The sequence below is a fragment of the Manacus vitellinus genome, unplaced genomic scaffold, assembly GCF_001715985.3.
Source record: "Manacus vitellinus isolate BGI_N305 unplaced genomic scaffold, ASM171598v3 scaffold_0_pilon, whole genome shotgun sequence".
NCBI classification, from domain to species: domain Eukaryota; kingdom Metazoa; phylum Chordata; class Aves; order Passeriformes; family Pipridae; genus Manacus; species Manacus vitellinus.
The window spans coordinates 23,904,422-23,920,513 of NW_021938789.1; the positions used below are offsets into that span (position 1 = coordinate 23,904,422).

The following is a 16,092-nucleotide window of genomic DNA, read 5'->3' on the forward strand; positions in this document are numbered from 1 at the left end:
AATAAAGTAATCAGATAATGCTAACTTAGGGACTTTTCTTAATAGGGTAGAAATACATGGGGGAAATTTTTTGTCAGCCCTTCTTGTGGCAATTGCCTCAATTAATTCATGTTAATGCTTTTGTAACATTTGAAAATAGAGAACTGAGTGATTCTCATGATGTTCTTTCCAATTGTTTTCCCTACTTGAAGCATAACAGTAGCACAGGAGATTCCCAGTCTCTTATGCTCATGAATCTGAATCTTGACAGGCCAAATTTTTAGAAAATAATTTTTGCCTTCCCAGTTTGCATAGTATCATGGATTCCATGGTTGGGGTTTTTTCACAATATTTTGCAATTTTTTTTTAAATTTTGTCAAGTCCAATAACAAACCTCCAGAAGACTTGAATATAAGCATTTATTCATGAGCGACCCTAAACCTTATACACTGTGCGTGTGTGAGGAAGGTAATTTGGGCTACTAGTCTGTTTTTAACTAGAGTTTGATTTAGGGCTGTAGATAGAAGACTGTATCAGAGAAGTGATGTTAAAAATAATAGGTTTTGATGTTGTCTATTGTTATTCACCATCGATATTTGCTTTTTTAAATCTTGTATTTTTCATTTGTCTCTTCTTATTCTATGTATATGAAATTTGGAAGTCTCAAACCTAAATCAGGCTGCTCATCTCTGATGAAGTGTGATTGTGTTAGCATTGACAGTTCTAAATCCTTTTGCTCAGGCTTAACTTAATTAAAATTGCATAGTGGAATTCCAGATGTCTAAGCATTTTTGTATAATTTTGAACATTTCTAAAATGAAAAATATTAATATGAACATTGATAGTCATCCTGCTTCCTAGCCCTGGGGTAATGCTTAAAACTTCAACCTTATTTGAATCTGTTAACTGGTGAAGTTCGTATTTCCTTGAAATTGTGATTCTGAAATAGCACCCATGGTTCACTCCTGCTTCAGGATGGCATTTGGGCTTTCCCTGCCTCAAAACAGATGTTATGCACAGTAGTAACCTTTTTTGTTTATATAGTTTCAAATAAACAATAAAGTGAATGGCTTAACATCTTGCTAGATTAGTTAAATTGTTTTATTGTTATGTACTTGCTCACACTAGTAACAGTTATAATGAGACAACAAAACATTGAAAGTGACTGAGGACTTGCCTCTGAGATGTTTCTCTGCTAAACTATTAAGCAATATGACACTAAAGAGGAAGCTAATGTCTTATCTAAATGCCGAAGAAGATAAAGCAGTCCAACTGCTTCAGTTTGTGTCAAATAACCAATGAATTGTGTGCAATTGCATTGAAGGATCTTATAGTTTTTATTTTTTAAAAATCCTTTACTGCAAATATACAGATATTATAAAATATTGGTGAATAACTATTTCCATAGCTGTCCAAAATTTGTGTGTCCTACTTGACAACTATCCTTTAAAGCTTTTTGAACCTTCTTTCCTTTTTTTAATCTAGAATGCACAAAGAAAAATTTTACTACAGATTTTTGCCACAGGTGAGTGTATTGGTGCAGTACAGATTGCGATATGCGGTTTTTATATGTAAATACTTCCTTTCATTTTATGAACTTAAAAGCTTTAGTTTGTAGATGTACCTTTGTAGCTTTCTCAGCTACCCACACACCTGCTGCTTTCCTTGACAATAGCAATACAGATGCTGCTATCACCATGGGAATGGTACTCCTGAATGAAGCTGCTACCTCCAAAGGGGATGTTGGAAAAAGGAGAAGTAAGTTGTACTAAATAGCTAAGGCAATGTTTAGACAATTAGAAGATATTGAGAAATTACAAGTGAATATCTGATTAGGTTCTCAGAAGGTCTTTACTTTAAACCAGTGTTTACTTTTTTGGGGTGGAAAAGAGGAGAGCATAAAAATTCTGTTGATAAAACTACATTCAAATGAAGTCAGTAAAAAAATGTTCTGAGCACACTCAGCCAAGGTATGGATTGACACAGTAGTATCTCTACTACTTAGAATTGCATAAATGCTTTTTGGCTCTTGAATTACATTGAAAGTGAGTGACTTAAAGAATAAGAGTTTCAAAACATTGTTTTTAAAATTAATTTAGGCATTTAAGATGACAACATCCAAAGGAGTTTGAATATTCTTTTACTTGATAGTCTTGCCAGTATCATGTCTTGAGAGGAAGATGAAAACCCAGCAGTAGATATAGTATCCTAATCTGTAATGTCTAAAGATTTTTAGTCTGAAATGCAATTTTTATGTTTTTCTGAATGTTGTTGTCATTCAAAATATTTGCAAGATTTTTTTGTCAGTGAATTACATAAACACACAAGATGAAAATATTTTATCCAGAATCAAACTTCCTCATACTTGGAAGATACCAGATTTGCTACACTGCCTCCCCTTTCTTTTGAGATCAGTTCTTTAGCTACTTCTCTGTAATACACAGTATTGCAGATAAGACTGGCCAACTATTTTCTATAAAAGCATTCTAGAATGCTTCATAACTGGTTGAATGTTTGCTAGAGATCTCTAATCAGTAGTGATTTGAGAATCTCTTTCAATGAGCTGTAGATTAATCATTTCATTCTGAATATCTTTTACAGTATCTAGCTTTAACACTGATGTTAGAGGAGACAATGACATGAGTATAGTTGAAATATAATCTTAGATCTGGGTCTGTGAACATGAGCACAGTGAAATAAAAGTGGACTGCAGTACAAATTCAGACTTTGCTCTTTGTGCCCCTTATGTGAATGCTTTCTGTGTATCTGGCTTGCACTGTTCATGCTTTCAATTTATTCATCCGTGCTTTGAAATCATATTTGTGAGTGGTGATTTCTTTATAATGAAGTGTGTTTATTAGGTTTGTACATGGCTAGTTTTCTCAAAATAACTTGAAATTTTATATTCCAGTTGACAGGCGTCAGTTTCCACATGGTCAGTTTTAATGAAAAAATGCGTCATTGGCGGTTTCCTTGGATTCATGTTTGCTCATCCTTTGCTCAAAGGCAGCACACTTTTGAAGCATGAATATTGCAATTAAATAGCAAAGGTTTGGCTAAAGTAGGAGTAGTATAAGAAGAGGAGTTTTTAAAATCAGAGTAGCTCACTACGTCTAATGTAGAGCAGCTGCATCTGAGTTATATGCATCAGCTTGTAACATTTTCCCTTTTTAAAAATGTTTATTTACATGCAACAGAGCAAGCTATCACGATCAAAAGAGGCTTTATCCTATTATTCCACAGGGTGCCAACAGATTTTCCAAATTTTATTTATTAATTTAAGCATTTACCTTGTTACTTAATTCTTTGCCTGAAAAGGCTCAAAGGATGCTACCGGAAGATCTGCATCATTGTTATTTAGTTTCAAAACCTGAAGATTTATATTGCTTTTGAGTTAAGAATAAAACGTGATTTGACTGCCAGCCTTGGAACTTACAACAGTGACATTTTTAGTCACCAATAACTAGATAAAGTAGTCACTAGCTGTCTTTGCTGTTACTTGGGCCATAGATGGTTGACTAGAGAGAACATGATTTCATCAGTAAATGGATATTTTTCTAAATGTAATTTTTTTTCCAAAAAGAAAAGTAAATACCTGAAGTGACATTACTTGATATGTATAATTTACAAGGTTATTAAATCCTCTATCAGCAGTAAGGTGTTTGCATCCACATATATTTAGTTTGCAAATTTCTGCTCTTTTTTTCTTGAAAGTACATTTACCGTGACAAGTTATTTTTTCTTAATAACCATAAACATTATTTCCATATGTGTTTTAAATCCTGTCAGAAGATAGTGGACATCAGTATTCAAGGCAGTAACATTTTTGTATTTAACTGTGTCAAAATTCTCTATAAATAATTGGCATAAATAATATTCTTTGTAAAGATTCCAGTTTTAAATGTTTTATGTGCTAATAAACAAAGTTATTTTATTTCCAGTAATATGTCTGGTAGGCCTTGGTCTCGTGGTCTTTTTCTTCAGCTTCCTGTTATCGATATTTCGCTCCAAATACCATGGCTACCCATACAGGTAATTGTCATTAAATTCTCAATTTATAGATTGTAATAGCTTTGTGTAAGTTTATGAATAGCTTTCAGGTTAACAATCTTTAATCCTTACCACTGAAGTCAATGGAAGAAGCAGGAAAGATGGTGATTGAGTCAAGCAAACCAAAAAGGGCTGAAAAGCTCATGTTGTTAAACATGACTGCTAATGCATACCAGTTAAAAGGGTTTGAGCACAGGTGTGTAACCCATGCAGTGCCCCACAAAAAATGCAAAAGAAAACATGCTTTCTTTTATAAGGCTTTATTAGATATTTATTTGTGTATCTTTATAACTAAGATGTACATAAGATGAAATATAAAAATACCAAAACAGTGTGCAGTGCTATGCTATGACTTTTCACTAAAAATACCCTCTTTTTTTGTCAGCCCCACCACAGAGGGGACAATTTCATAGTGTTTTTTAGAGAAGTCCATTTGATTTTTGTGCATAGTTCTTGTGGATTTTAATGAAATGAATGCACAAAACACTTAAGAGGACCTTTTAATTTAGTATCCTGCATTTGAACTTCAGTCATATATGCTAAAATGCATTAATCTTTTTGTCTACATTCCTTAAGATCTTCCAAAAAGTTCCATGTCCCATCAGTTGATCCCAGTGTAGATATATCTTAAGATGTGAAGTACGTCTGTCCTTTTACTTTCACTGGTTGTAGATTTCACCTTGGAACAATCAGTCTTTACATGATAAATTGTCCTCAGGCTAGTAAAGTGTTGCCTTTAACAATATCAACAGCAATGCATACTAATGATCTGTTAGGAAAAAGGGAAGTTTATGTTGGCATGTCTAAAGCAACAGTTAAGGAAAACAGAAATTGTTTTAATGCTGTATACATGACTTCAAGCATCAACTTTACTGTCCGACTTAAAAAAAAAAAGGTCAAATGTACTAAACTGTTTCTGTTCTCTGGCACTGAATAACCAAGTCAGTCCTCTGTGAAGCATCATGCATCAATAAAAAGTGAAACTGTAACACAACCTGCTGTGCATCCTCTTTTCTGCAGTGACCTCCATGTAGTGAAGATAAGTCAAAACAGAGTTGGATAAACATAGAGCAAAAACGGGAGAAAGGCTGCTATTTCGTCATCTAATGTGCATAAATAAAAGTACTGGGCATTCTGTTGTTTCTTTGACCCTGTAATGCCATTGTCATTGTTAATTTCTGTGATAAAAAGAGAAGTGTCCTGAGGAGTGCTAGATATGAGCACAGATCTATAAGGTCCTCTTTATAGGGCATGTATGTAGGAGGGGATAGTAGTATTTTGTTTACGTTTTTTTGATCCACTTCAGATATTTTCCAATATATATTTGATTCTTTCTTCCAAAGAATTTTCTTCTTGAAGGCTAGGATTGGGGGAAAAAATTGTTTAATTAATATGCTGGTAAAATGCCTTTATACCATAAAGCATTGGAATGGGAAAGGTGACACAAAATGGAGGTTTCATGGTTTAACCCCAACCAGCAGCCACGTAACACACAACTGTTCACTCACTCCCCCACCGGCAGGACCGGGGAGAGAATTGGAATGGCAAAGGCCAAAACACTCATGGGTTGACATAAAGACAGTTTAATAAGGAAAGCAAAAGCCGCACACACAAGCAAAGCAAAACACAGCTTCCCAACGGCAGGCAGGTGTTCAGCCATCCCCAGGAGAGCAGGGCCCCATCACAAGTAACAGTGACTTGGGAAGACAAATGCCATCATTCCAAATGTCTCCCCATTCCTCCTCCTTCCCCTCTGAGCATGATGTTATATGGTGTGGAATATCCCTTTGGTTAGTTTGGGTCACCTGTCCCGGCTGTGTCTCCTCCCAGCCTCCCATGCACCCCCCAACCTCCTCACCAGCATGGCAGTGTGGAAAGCAGAAAGGGCCTTGGCGCTGTGTAAACACTGCTCAGCAATAACAAAAACATCTCTATATTATCAAACCTGTGTTCAGCACAAATCCAAAACATAGCCCCACACTAGCCACTGTGAAGGAAATTAACTCTACCCTAGTTGAAAACAGCACAGGAGGTCATCATGAAAATTACTCACTGAGCAAACACAAAACTGTGTGCTAGAGCCATTTTTGCAATGGCAGGGCTTTTCATACCTGCACTGATTCACCTTTTTTATGGGAACTAGATGAAACTTTTCATTTTGCTAAAACTCTCACTTTAATTGCTATCATTAGCTGTTGAAAGATTATGCAATAATTTTATTTGATACTGTTGAACATTTTCCCTTTTATAATTCTTTCTGGATAAGACAAGTGTGTTGATATATCTGAGAGAATGTTTTTAGGAAGTCTTCTCACCCCAGTAGAGTGAATGGATGATATATTAAATATACTCAGTGATTAAAGATACTCGGTGAGTGATTGAAGACTCTTCTTCACTATGAATCAAAAGTATGAACTCTAAGTTAGCTTTGCTAGTCAGGAAAGAGCTTGGAGGAATCTCTAGAAACCTCACTTTAGGCAGTTTCAGTCCAAAAAGCACATAGAACATGAAAAAGAATGAGAGAGGATGGTAAGAGCAAAATAGAAGATACCAATACAGTAGCACAGTATTGTATTCCTGTAGCACAGGAATTGTTAGGCATCTAAACCTTTGTAATACTGGTTTCTTCAAAAGGACAGACAAAAGTTTTGTCCACGCTTTACTGATGTTGAAAACAGTTCCTTGATTATTTTTTTTAGCATTGGCTGCAACTAATTAACTACCTTGTGTTGTCTTCTGCCCTGCTTTGTTTTCTGAATGAAACTTTTAGCAGTTTCATTATTGTTGATGCTTTAAATTGTTCTGTCAAGTCAACATGTTATCATTTATTGTTTTAACCTCATATTAAATGAAATGAACACCTGAAAATTCAAAGTTTTCATAAGTTTTAATTAACTAACTTACATTAAGTAGCTTTTGAAAGAAGTTTTTAGTACCTCCAGTTGAGCGTTTTGTTATCTAGATTATCCTTCATGGCCATTGTATTTCAGTATTGTTTACTAGAATAATGTGGAAATTTTTTTGGTTAAATCATAAAAAATAATCAGCCTTCTAAACTATGTATTGATGAAATGGAAAATACATATTCTGTATTGACTAGCAGAGAAAATGAAATAAGCTGCAAGGGAGCATGATAAATAAAAGTTACCTTATTTTCATCAAAAAACCATAAATATTAAGTCAGACATGAGATATTCATTCACTGTATAGAGGACAATAAATGTAACAGAAACAGACAAATTGCAAGATGCCCCAGAATATGAACATTCCTCACATTCACTGTATACACTACATAAGACCTGTCTACCCTCATTGTAATTAAATTAGTTTCAGTTCAGTTGTGTAATATGGAGCCATTGAAATTAAATGCAAGTGAATAAAATAGAATGGTTGTTTCTTGGAAACATACTGATAAAATATTACTACACAGAACAAACAGACATCTAAAATTAAATTTATTAATAAACATGAGCACACTACTAGCAGCTTTTTAGATGTTCCATGTTGATTTCATGCAAATTCAATTGATTCACCTTAAATTCATGAACTGGTAAATCTACTTCTGATAAACACCAGGTTTGGCATTCTGGTCTATCATGTCCAGCAAAATTGGCTATTTCTTCAAAATGGCAGAAATCGGGATTATTGTAAAAGACAGGAAAACAATAATACACAGCTATCAAAAAGCATCTTACATTTAGCATTTTCAATACTTCTACTATTAATGTGGCTAAACAGTTCATCAAAGAAGCTGCCCATTGAAATGAAAGCCAACCTTGGTTTTCTCTGTTCATCTAAACCATCAAACAGCACACTGAATTCATGACTATCCACAAACCTCCACGTTCTTCTCTATGTGAAGTGTAGACTTCCGTGCTGGTTTCTAATTCTTTAAAGAATGGGAGATCTGAATTCCAGGTGTCTGGACCTGTAACAGATCTCTTAGGAAGGATGTGCTTCTTCCTGTGGCAAAGTTTGGATGCTCTTCTCATAGGACCTTTCTTCTGTGATTACCACCATTAAAAATGCCTCTTCTTGCTTTTATGTCTTCCCTGTAAGTCTTACAGTGTTGCCATTTACTCCTACCTATTTCTTCCCCTTTCCATCTAATTAATGTCTGGAATGGCACAGTTTGGCCAGCTTTTTCTGTTCTACTTCCCAATTCTTCATAAGGAGACATTTCCTTTTTTCTTTTTGCAGATCTATACCAACATATGTTGTCCAATCTGTTATTCTAGATTTTTCAGAAACTGCCCACACCCTGTCTCTATCTTTGTGGCTACTCTATGATTTTTCACGGTGTTTTGGCTTTTTGTAGTTTCCACAGAATCAGAGAGTAACAGAATGGTTGGGGTTGGAAGGGACCCCTGGAGATCAACCACTCTACTAAAGCAGGTTCACCTATAGCAGGTTGAGCAAGATCAAATCCAGGCAGGTTTCTTCAGAGGAGAGTCCACAACATCTCTGGACAGCCTATTCCATTGCTCTGTCATCCTCGAAATACGGAAGTTTTTCCTCATATGCGGATGGAACGTGATATGTTTCATCTTTCTGCCTTAGGCTTTTTCTTTCTTTGTGTATCTAGCTTCTTAAGCTTGTTCTGTAACTCAGTGTTTCTCTTATCTGTATTCTGTATCGTGTCTCTGAGCTGCTAAAGATGCAGTTTCCTTGTAGACAGAAAGTAAGGAACAGTAGATAGTAGCATGTTGATCCAAAATGACACTGCTGTATTTGTATTTCCTTACAGTTATATCGTTGTCTCTTACCCCTCTTAGGCCTATCAGTTCTACTTTCCTGATTATTGTAATCTTCAGTCCTCCCCACTCTTCCCTCCAAACTTTTTCCCTACCAGTAGTCCTCTCTCTTCTCATTTCCTTTCCTGTACATGGCCTTATACATCTATCCTAAACCTGGGTTAACGCATGTACTCAGCATTCTCTTACTTCTCCACTCAGCACCCTACAATTCATCTCTTCATGCAGTTGTTCTTGCTGGCGCTTCCCTTTCATTAATCCTTTCACCCTCCAGCACCCAGCCAGTTGCCATCTGTTTTGCCTTGGTTTGTATGTCTTGCCTAATGAGCTTGTCAGCTTTTTGCAGCAGTGAACATCTTTATACTGATACAGTCTTTTAAGCTTATGGCACTTGTATTTGTTTTGTAATCATTAATTAATTATACCATGAATGGAAAACTGATGAAATTACTACATGTGTATGCTAGAGCACATTGCATATCTGTAAGGAGTTGCAAGACCTTCCCAGTGAAGCTAGAGGCAGTACTTCCATTCAGTAGTTCATTGCTTTTGTGTTTGTACAGCTAGTCTATAGTCATGGACAAATCTTTCTCAGTGTGTTCCCATCTCCCAGTTTGTACTTGGTAAAGTACTTAGAAAGGTATGACACACAATACATATCTGCACTTTAGAAATGCAAAGTTTTGTTCCAGGGGTAAAAAAACCAGCAATGTCATCTGAAACTTCTTAATGTATTAAAATACTAAGAAGAGTCTGCAACCCTACAAAGCCTTGCCAAGCACTATATAGTCTTCCCACTCTGGTGCCACTTCAACAGTAAAGGAAGAAGGTTTTAAATAAACCTGAAACATTTCCTAGGAGAGGTCTCTCACTTTAAGTAGTAAGAGCAAATGCAGAACTTGATTAAAGAGAACAGATGTTTGAAGAGTGTTTTCCTTTTTAATTTTTTAAATAGGCAAATTTAAGTTTCAATCACTCATGTTTTATTTGATAACTTTCCTCCTTGCTTAGTAATTACTAAATGGGATATAAAAATCTTAAGAGATTATTACACGAATGTCAAATGACTTTTCAAATTAATGTTTTGAAGTCCTTATTTATTATTTTCAAATAATTGTGCTATGTTTTATATGCATTTTGCAGCATTTAAACATGTTTTCTTTTTTTTCAGCTTCTTAATTAAATGAATTCAAGCGGGATTCATTTAGAGCTGCTTACCATGAAGATAAGCTATAACTGCTATTATCAGCCCACGATTGTTACATGTATTCAAGAATCTTTTGTTGGTTCATCTGTTTTTGTGATAATTTATATAGTATGCTGATAGATAAATGAATGCAGTTTTATGCAATGAATGCATAATTTATAGAAATATAAACATCTAATTGGAAAGTGCTAAAATGTTATGAATATGGTGTGCTCAAGATTTTAAATAAATTTCATTATAATAGGCTTCTGTTTAAGTCTTCCTTATTGAATCCAAAGGGTATCACCAAGATTTTTCACACAAAGTTTGTTATAAGATTTTGAGATGTGTTTTAGAGGTGAACAAAATAGCCTCAGTTTTTCAGCTACTATTGAGAGAAATACCATGGTGGAAAGCAGTACAGATGAGCATATTGGAACAGGAGTTACCGTAGTTGCCAGTTTTATGTGTCCACACAGCTTTGTGAAAAGCTTATGTAGGAATTTGGAATGCCATTTAAAAATGCCATTTTTGTAGCTGTTCACATCTCATATTATGTGAATTGCTCATAAACCTTTTGCATACACCGGCATAGTGTATTCTCAGTGACTCAGAAAACAAGAATCATCATGTGATACTCTTCCTCAGTCCTGCTTCTTCTTTTCTTCCCTACTGGTATTTTTCCAGGTGATACTTTTCCAAGTACCAGTTCACTGTCAGTAGCAGTTGGAATCTCTTTGTTCATAAGAATACCTCTAAATATGAGGATAAGATTGACTAGACTTTACAAAACTCACTTCATCTAATGCTTTTATCTGTTCCTTCTCCAAAAAAATACTGGTATTTTAAGAACTAGAAGACATTTTAGGAGCAAAGAAAACAGGAAGGACAGCTTATATGTTACACAAATGCAGAGCAAGACCACTGGTGTGGAAACGCTGGAAGGTTGTAGAGCAGTATTTAAAATAGAAGCTGGGTAAAAACTGACAAACTCAAAACACCTGGTTCACAGACTGATGTGGACTGTCAATGTGCCAGTGTGGGGAAGCTAGGACAGAATTTGCAAGAGGTTTAAGTCAGTGCTAGAAACCTGAGAAATGGATGGAAGAATTAAGTTGTGTGGTATTGAACAACAGCCCTATTATAACAGACATTCAAAGCTTTGGTGGAAAAAAAAAAATAAAAAATCCATGGGACACTGTTACCAGACTACTGAGTTAAGGATGGCACAGCAGGATATGCAGGTGACAGAGTGGGGCCATATGGGAAAGATTACATAGAGTGCAACAGCATGGACCTCCTATAGGTAAAAAAAGAAGCACTAGGTTCCATGGTTGGAAGTCTGTATTTTAAAAAATAATTAGAACTCTGCTACTGACCTCTGATCAAGATGACAACGGCAGTCAGAAAGAGTAGAGAAACTGCAAGTTTCAGACATGCAGTAGTAGTGAGAGATCTCAAGACCTCAGCCTAACGCAATTTAAGTATTTCATCTTGTAATGAGGTAGAGTGTTCCAATGACATGTGACTGCCTCCTGGAACAACTAGTAGATCTCAAATGATAGCCAAATCAGAAGCAGCAGCTTGAGTAGTGCATGGGTACTAGCATAAGAGGTATTCATGGGATGTCTACTCTATAACAGCAAACACAGTACAGTAGGGTAAATGCTGTTGCAAGACAGGACTCTCTAAGTGAAATCTGAAATAAAAACCACAACACTGCACACAGGTCAATGGTAAAATAACAGGTTTAAACAAAAATTATCTGAAGATGATGCTCATGGTAGCACAGACTTCTTAAAATACACCAAAAGCAAGGGACCAGGCAAGGAACTAGTGAAAGAGTTGGTGAAAAGATTTAAGGGGCACCCACTGATAAAAAATGTGACAGAGGAGCCAAATTCTCTGTAGCAGCTGGGCCAGAAGACTTAGGTCAAAGTGGTCTAGTACATTCTATGTAGTTGTTTTAAATAGGTAAGTTAGATGCTGGTAAGATCTCAGGACCAAATGGCATTTATCAAAGACCTCTGAAGGAAATCAGATGTGAGGTTGCAGAACTGCTGAGCAAGGTACCTTCACCTATCATTACAGATTGCCTCTGTATCAGAAGACTGACAGATTGCCAACACAGCTGTCATCTATAAAAAGGAGAGTCTAGAGGGAAGACTGAGCTACAGACCAGTGAGCAATTTCCAGTCCTGATGGGATGATCAAGTCTGCAATAAAGAGAGCAGGGATAAACACAGTCATCTGAAAAAGATGGAGGACTTGGATAATGGAGCATTTAAGTTTACAAAGCTTGTAGAAGGCTAAAATAGTGCCAGGAAAGCACAAGGATAAAAATCCTTTGGCAAGGATTTATTAAAGAACCTAATCTGGATTTGGGAGAGGTGTCCTTTTCATGACTTGAAAACCAATTAAAAGTTAGAAAGAGAAGAATAGGGCTTAATGGTCACTCTTTATGACAGGAAAGACAAAAATAGAACTTTCCTGAAGACTAGTGCTGTGACCACTTTAATACATCTTCCTTAGCGACGTGTAGAAAGTGCATGTGCAGTGCAACCTGCCTTACAGAGAAGCTCAAGGTGCTGTGCTGATAGGGAGGAAAGTCCACTAAACTTTACAAAACTTGATGAATGGGTAAAAAGTTGGGAGGTGAACATCAATGCATCTAGAGAAAATAAATAATGCCTTGTTCGGCTAAAACTCAGGAAAGAGACAGTAGAGTCATAATTGAACAGATTTTAGCAGAATTGTCAGTATGCACTGACAGCCAAAGAGAAGATGTTTAGTGCCGTGTACAAGATGGTACTAAATATTTAGTAGGAGATGTTTAGTAGAGAGTTTGGATAACAAGGCAGAGGACAACACTTTACAACTACACAAAATCTCCATAGATTCCTGTTGAGTGAGTGCTGCATATAGTTCTGATGTACACATCTCAAAGACACAGAGCAGTTCAAGGTACAGAAAAAAGGCACTGGGAATTGGTCAGGGAGGTAGAATTCCCCCTCATGAAGGGACACTGAAAACACTGGAACTCTTCAACTGGAAAAGAAAAAAAAACCTGAGGAGTGAGTATGATTGTGGCTTACAAGTTTATAAACACTTTAGATAAGTTAAATACTAAACACTCACCAAATCCTACAGTACTAGAACAAACCTGCAGCTTATTTAAAAGGAAATATGTCCTTATTACTTTTTCAGGAGGTTGAGGAGATAGACAATATTCAGCAGGTTCAGAATAGGGTCAGAAAATTCGTGGCCACAGTTCCACAAGAAACTTTAAAGGTGATACAGTTTACCATCCTTAATGCAGTAATTCTGGATGCTGGAGAAAGTATGAGGTAAATAGACCACATTCTCTCTAACTACTATCTCCAGTCAGCCAGAACACTGAGCTAGATGGCCTTTTGGTCTAACCTCCTCAGGCATTTTGTAAGCTCATTAAGAACTGTGAAGGAGGAGGGAGGTGACATTAAGGAGAGCTGTATGATCCACTGCAACTTTTATTGTCTTGACAGCACAAATAAGCAGGCCTGGAAAGCACCAGCAAACAAGGAGAAGGCAAACATAGGTATTGGCAGAGCTCAGGAGGATAAGAAGGATTTCAAAAGACCCCAATCCCAAGGCATGTGGTTAGGCAAACCCTGTAGGTAAAAAAGTACAAAAATTAGCAGAACACTAATACAAACAGTAGTGTATTTAGATCTCAAGTGCTGAGTGACAAGAATACATGCAATCACATTTTAAAATATATAGAGAAATGTGTCATTAAAATTCAAGGCATTTTCACCACGTGATGGATCAAAAATCTTGGGATCTTCTTTTGATGCAAATGCACAACATGTTATGAAGTGAATGCTATTTGTCATAAGTTAGAAGTCTTTCATTCCTGTTGCATTTGTAAGGAGTAGATAGCACAGTTCCTATCATATTTTATAAGTGATTGCTTACAGTGCTATGAATTTATCACCCTAACTATAGCCTTCATAGTAGTATAGGGACAGGTTGGAGTTTGATTTAAAGAACCAAAGCAGAGAGAAACACACAGCTGTAGGCAAAAAGAACTTCAAGTCTACAAACAGCAGGCAACACAGAATCCTCCATTTTTTTTGTGCTTGCTCTGCTGCATGCTACCTGGCACATATATTTCCTCTCACCCTCAGGTTTAGATGTTTCTCTACAGACCTTAGGAAGCATCTTCAAAAACGTTAGCTCCATTTTCTTTCTTCCTTGTGTACCAGTCGCTTCTTATTTGTGTCCTTTTTTGGTATCAAAGACCTCAAAGTTTTTGCACAAATCCCTCTATTTTTGAGGAAACCTTGTATGTTTGTTTTGCCGTACTTTGTTAGTTCTTTAATTAGATGTTTATATAATTGGAATAACATGTGTTGTCATTAAAGGGACCATTTCTATGAAAATTAAATAAAGCTAAAGGTGGACATAAGTAAGGAGAATCTCTTAAAAGTACCCAGATTCCAAATGAGCAGAAGTGTGGTACTGAAAAGCTTGATGGCATTTTTCATGTTTGCAGCAGTGGACACCCACAAACTTGTAATAAAAGAAATCCATACTTGAGGATCTAAGCATAGAGATTTACAGGAGCAAAACCATGCAACTGAAGTTGAAAAGAAAGTGTAAAAAAAAAGTAATCATCCTTGTCTTTTGAATTAAATTTAACTCCACATACTCTTCAGAACAGCCAAATAAAATTTTCTCCATACTGATGTTAAGTGACATTTAGAAGGTTCAGTGTCCTATTACGGACCCGGAACAGACCTCCGCATGATTGCGGATGTCTGGTCAGGATCTCATCATTAAAAGATTTAAGATATCCTCAGACCAAGTTAGAAACTCTTGTAGTTATGTTTCCAGTTCTTTGTGATACGTGAACAACTGAGTATGATTTTACTCTCTATGTTTGGTAGTACTGAATAACTATATTCAAGAGAAAAATGGCCTGTAGTTTCTGCCTGTGAGAAAAATGTAATATAGATGTGTGCTGTAATGTGAGTTAAAGATTTTATACACTTATTGAGGCTTTGGACATTTTTTAGTCCCCTATATTTTCTGTCCTAGAGGATTTTCACCCCCATATTTTTCAGTCCCAGATGCACACACATACATACAAAAGAATGCCGCATTAGGAGTTCTTGATGAAAAAATGTTGGAGCTCTGACTTCTTGTTAGAACATCTCAAATCCAAGAGCAGACATTCACCTATATGCAGTCCATTTATGAACAGGAAAACTCTATGTTCTCCTCTTAGGTGTGGATACATGCTATTGTAAGAGCAATGCAAGTTTAGAGCTTGTTGTTTGTCACGTGGCAAACTGAACCCTCATCATCCATAAAGAAAGATTAGGTCAAACAAGTCTAGCGTTCTCTGACATTGTCATGTAAAGACAGTACTTGCAGAGGAACAGAGCTTCACAGGTGTTGGTTTTAATTTTTTGTTACCTATGTTAAAAATTTAAATCTCATGTCCTCCGTTTACCCCAGTTAGCTATGCTACTACACAAGATATAGATGAGTAAGCAACCCCAAATTTCTTTCTGTCTGCACCACAGTAAGTGTATGATGCCCAAAAGAAGCATCTTTCCATATTTTCAAGGAATGTTTTCATTGTACGTTAACATGGGTCTGTATATTTTTTATTTGAGATTAGTAACTTCCATAACATTAGGCTGTGTTGGACCCTCTAAAAGTACTTGAATTAAATAGGGAATATTTCTCTGATTTGTATTTAGCCTTTTTGCCTTGCATTTTAAAATGCATCACAAGTATAAATAGTAATGAAGAAGCCTTAAAAGTTCCAAAGTAAAAAAGCTTTGTTTTGTCTTCTAATAGTTATATTTTTGCTTCAGGAGTCCTACTCTGGAGAGAAAAAAAGCCTCAAGGTAAGTCATTACTGAGGAGCACTTCAGGCAAAACCAGTGCAAAATAAGGATTTATCTAGGCTGTAGTGCACAGGCTTCCATAAGTATTTCTTTCCCCTCTGGTAGCGCTTGGTGCAGGACTTTCATTCTTTGGGTTTAAGAATAGAGAACAAGAAGCTTTACATTGTATTTTAAAAAGAGCTGTTAGAGTCCTGTTCCATTTTATTTTGTTTTGTAATAG

The 16,092-nt window shown here is 36.1% G+C and overlaps 1 protein-coding gene across 2 annotated transcripts in view; it reads left to right on the forward strand.

The window, feature by feature from the left end:
- Window positions 1–10,236, forward strand: part of TUSC3 (tumor suppressor candidate 3) — a 104,134-nt gene extending 93,898 nt beyond the window's left edge. For both annotated transcript variants that reach the window (XM_018069670.1, XM_018069661.1), the window contains exons 8-10: window positions 1,663–1,737; window positions 3,921–4,011; window positions 9,955–10,236. In XM_018069670.1, coding sequence (XP_017925159.1) covers window positions 1,663–1,737; window positions 3,921–4,011; window positions 9,955–9,970 — 182 coding nt within the window. In that variant the 3' untranslated portion in view covers window positions 9,971–10,236. The remainder of the gene's footprint in view (window positions 1–1,662; window positions 1,738–3,920; window positions 4,012–9,954) is intronic.
- The last annotated feature ends 5,856 nt before the right edge of the window (window positions 10,237–16,092 follow it).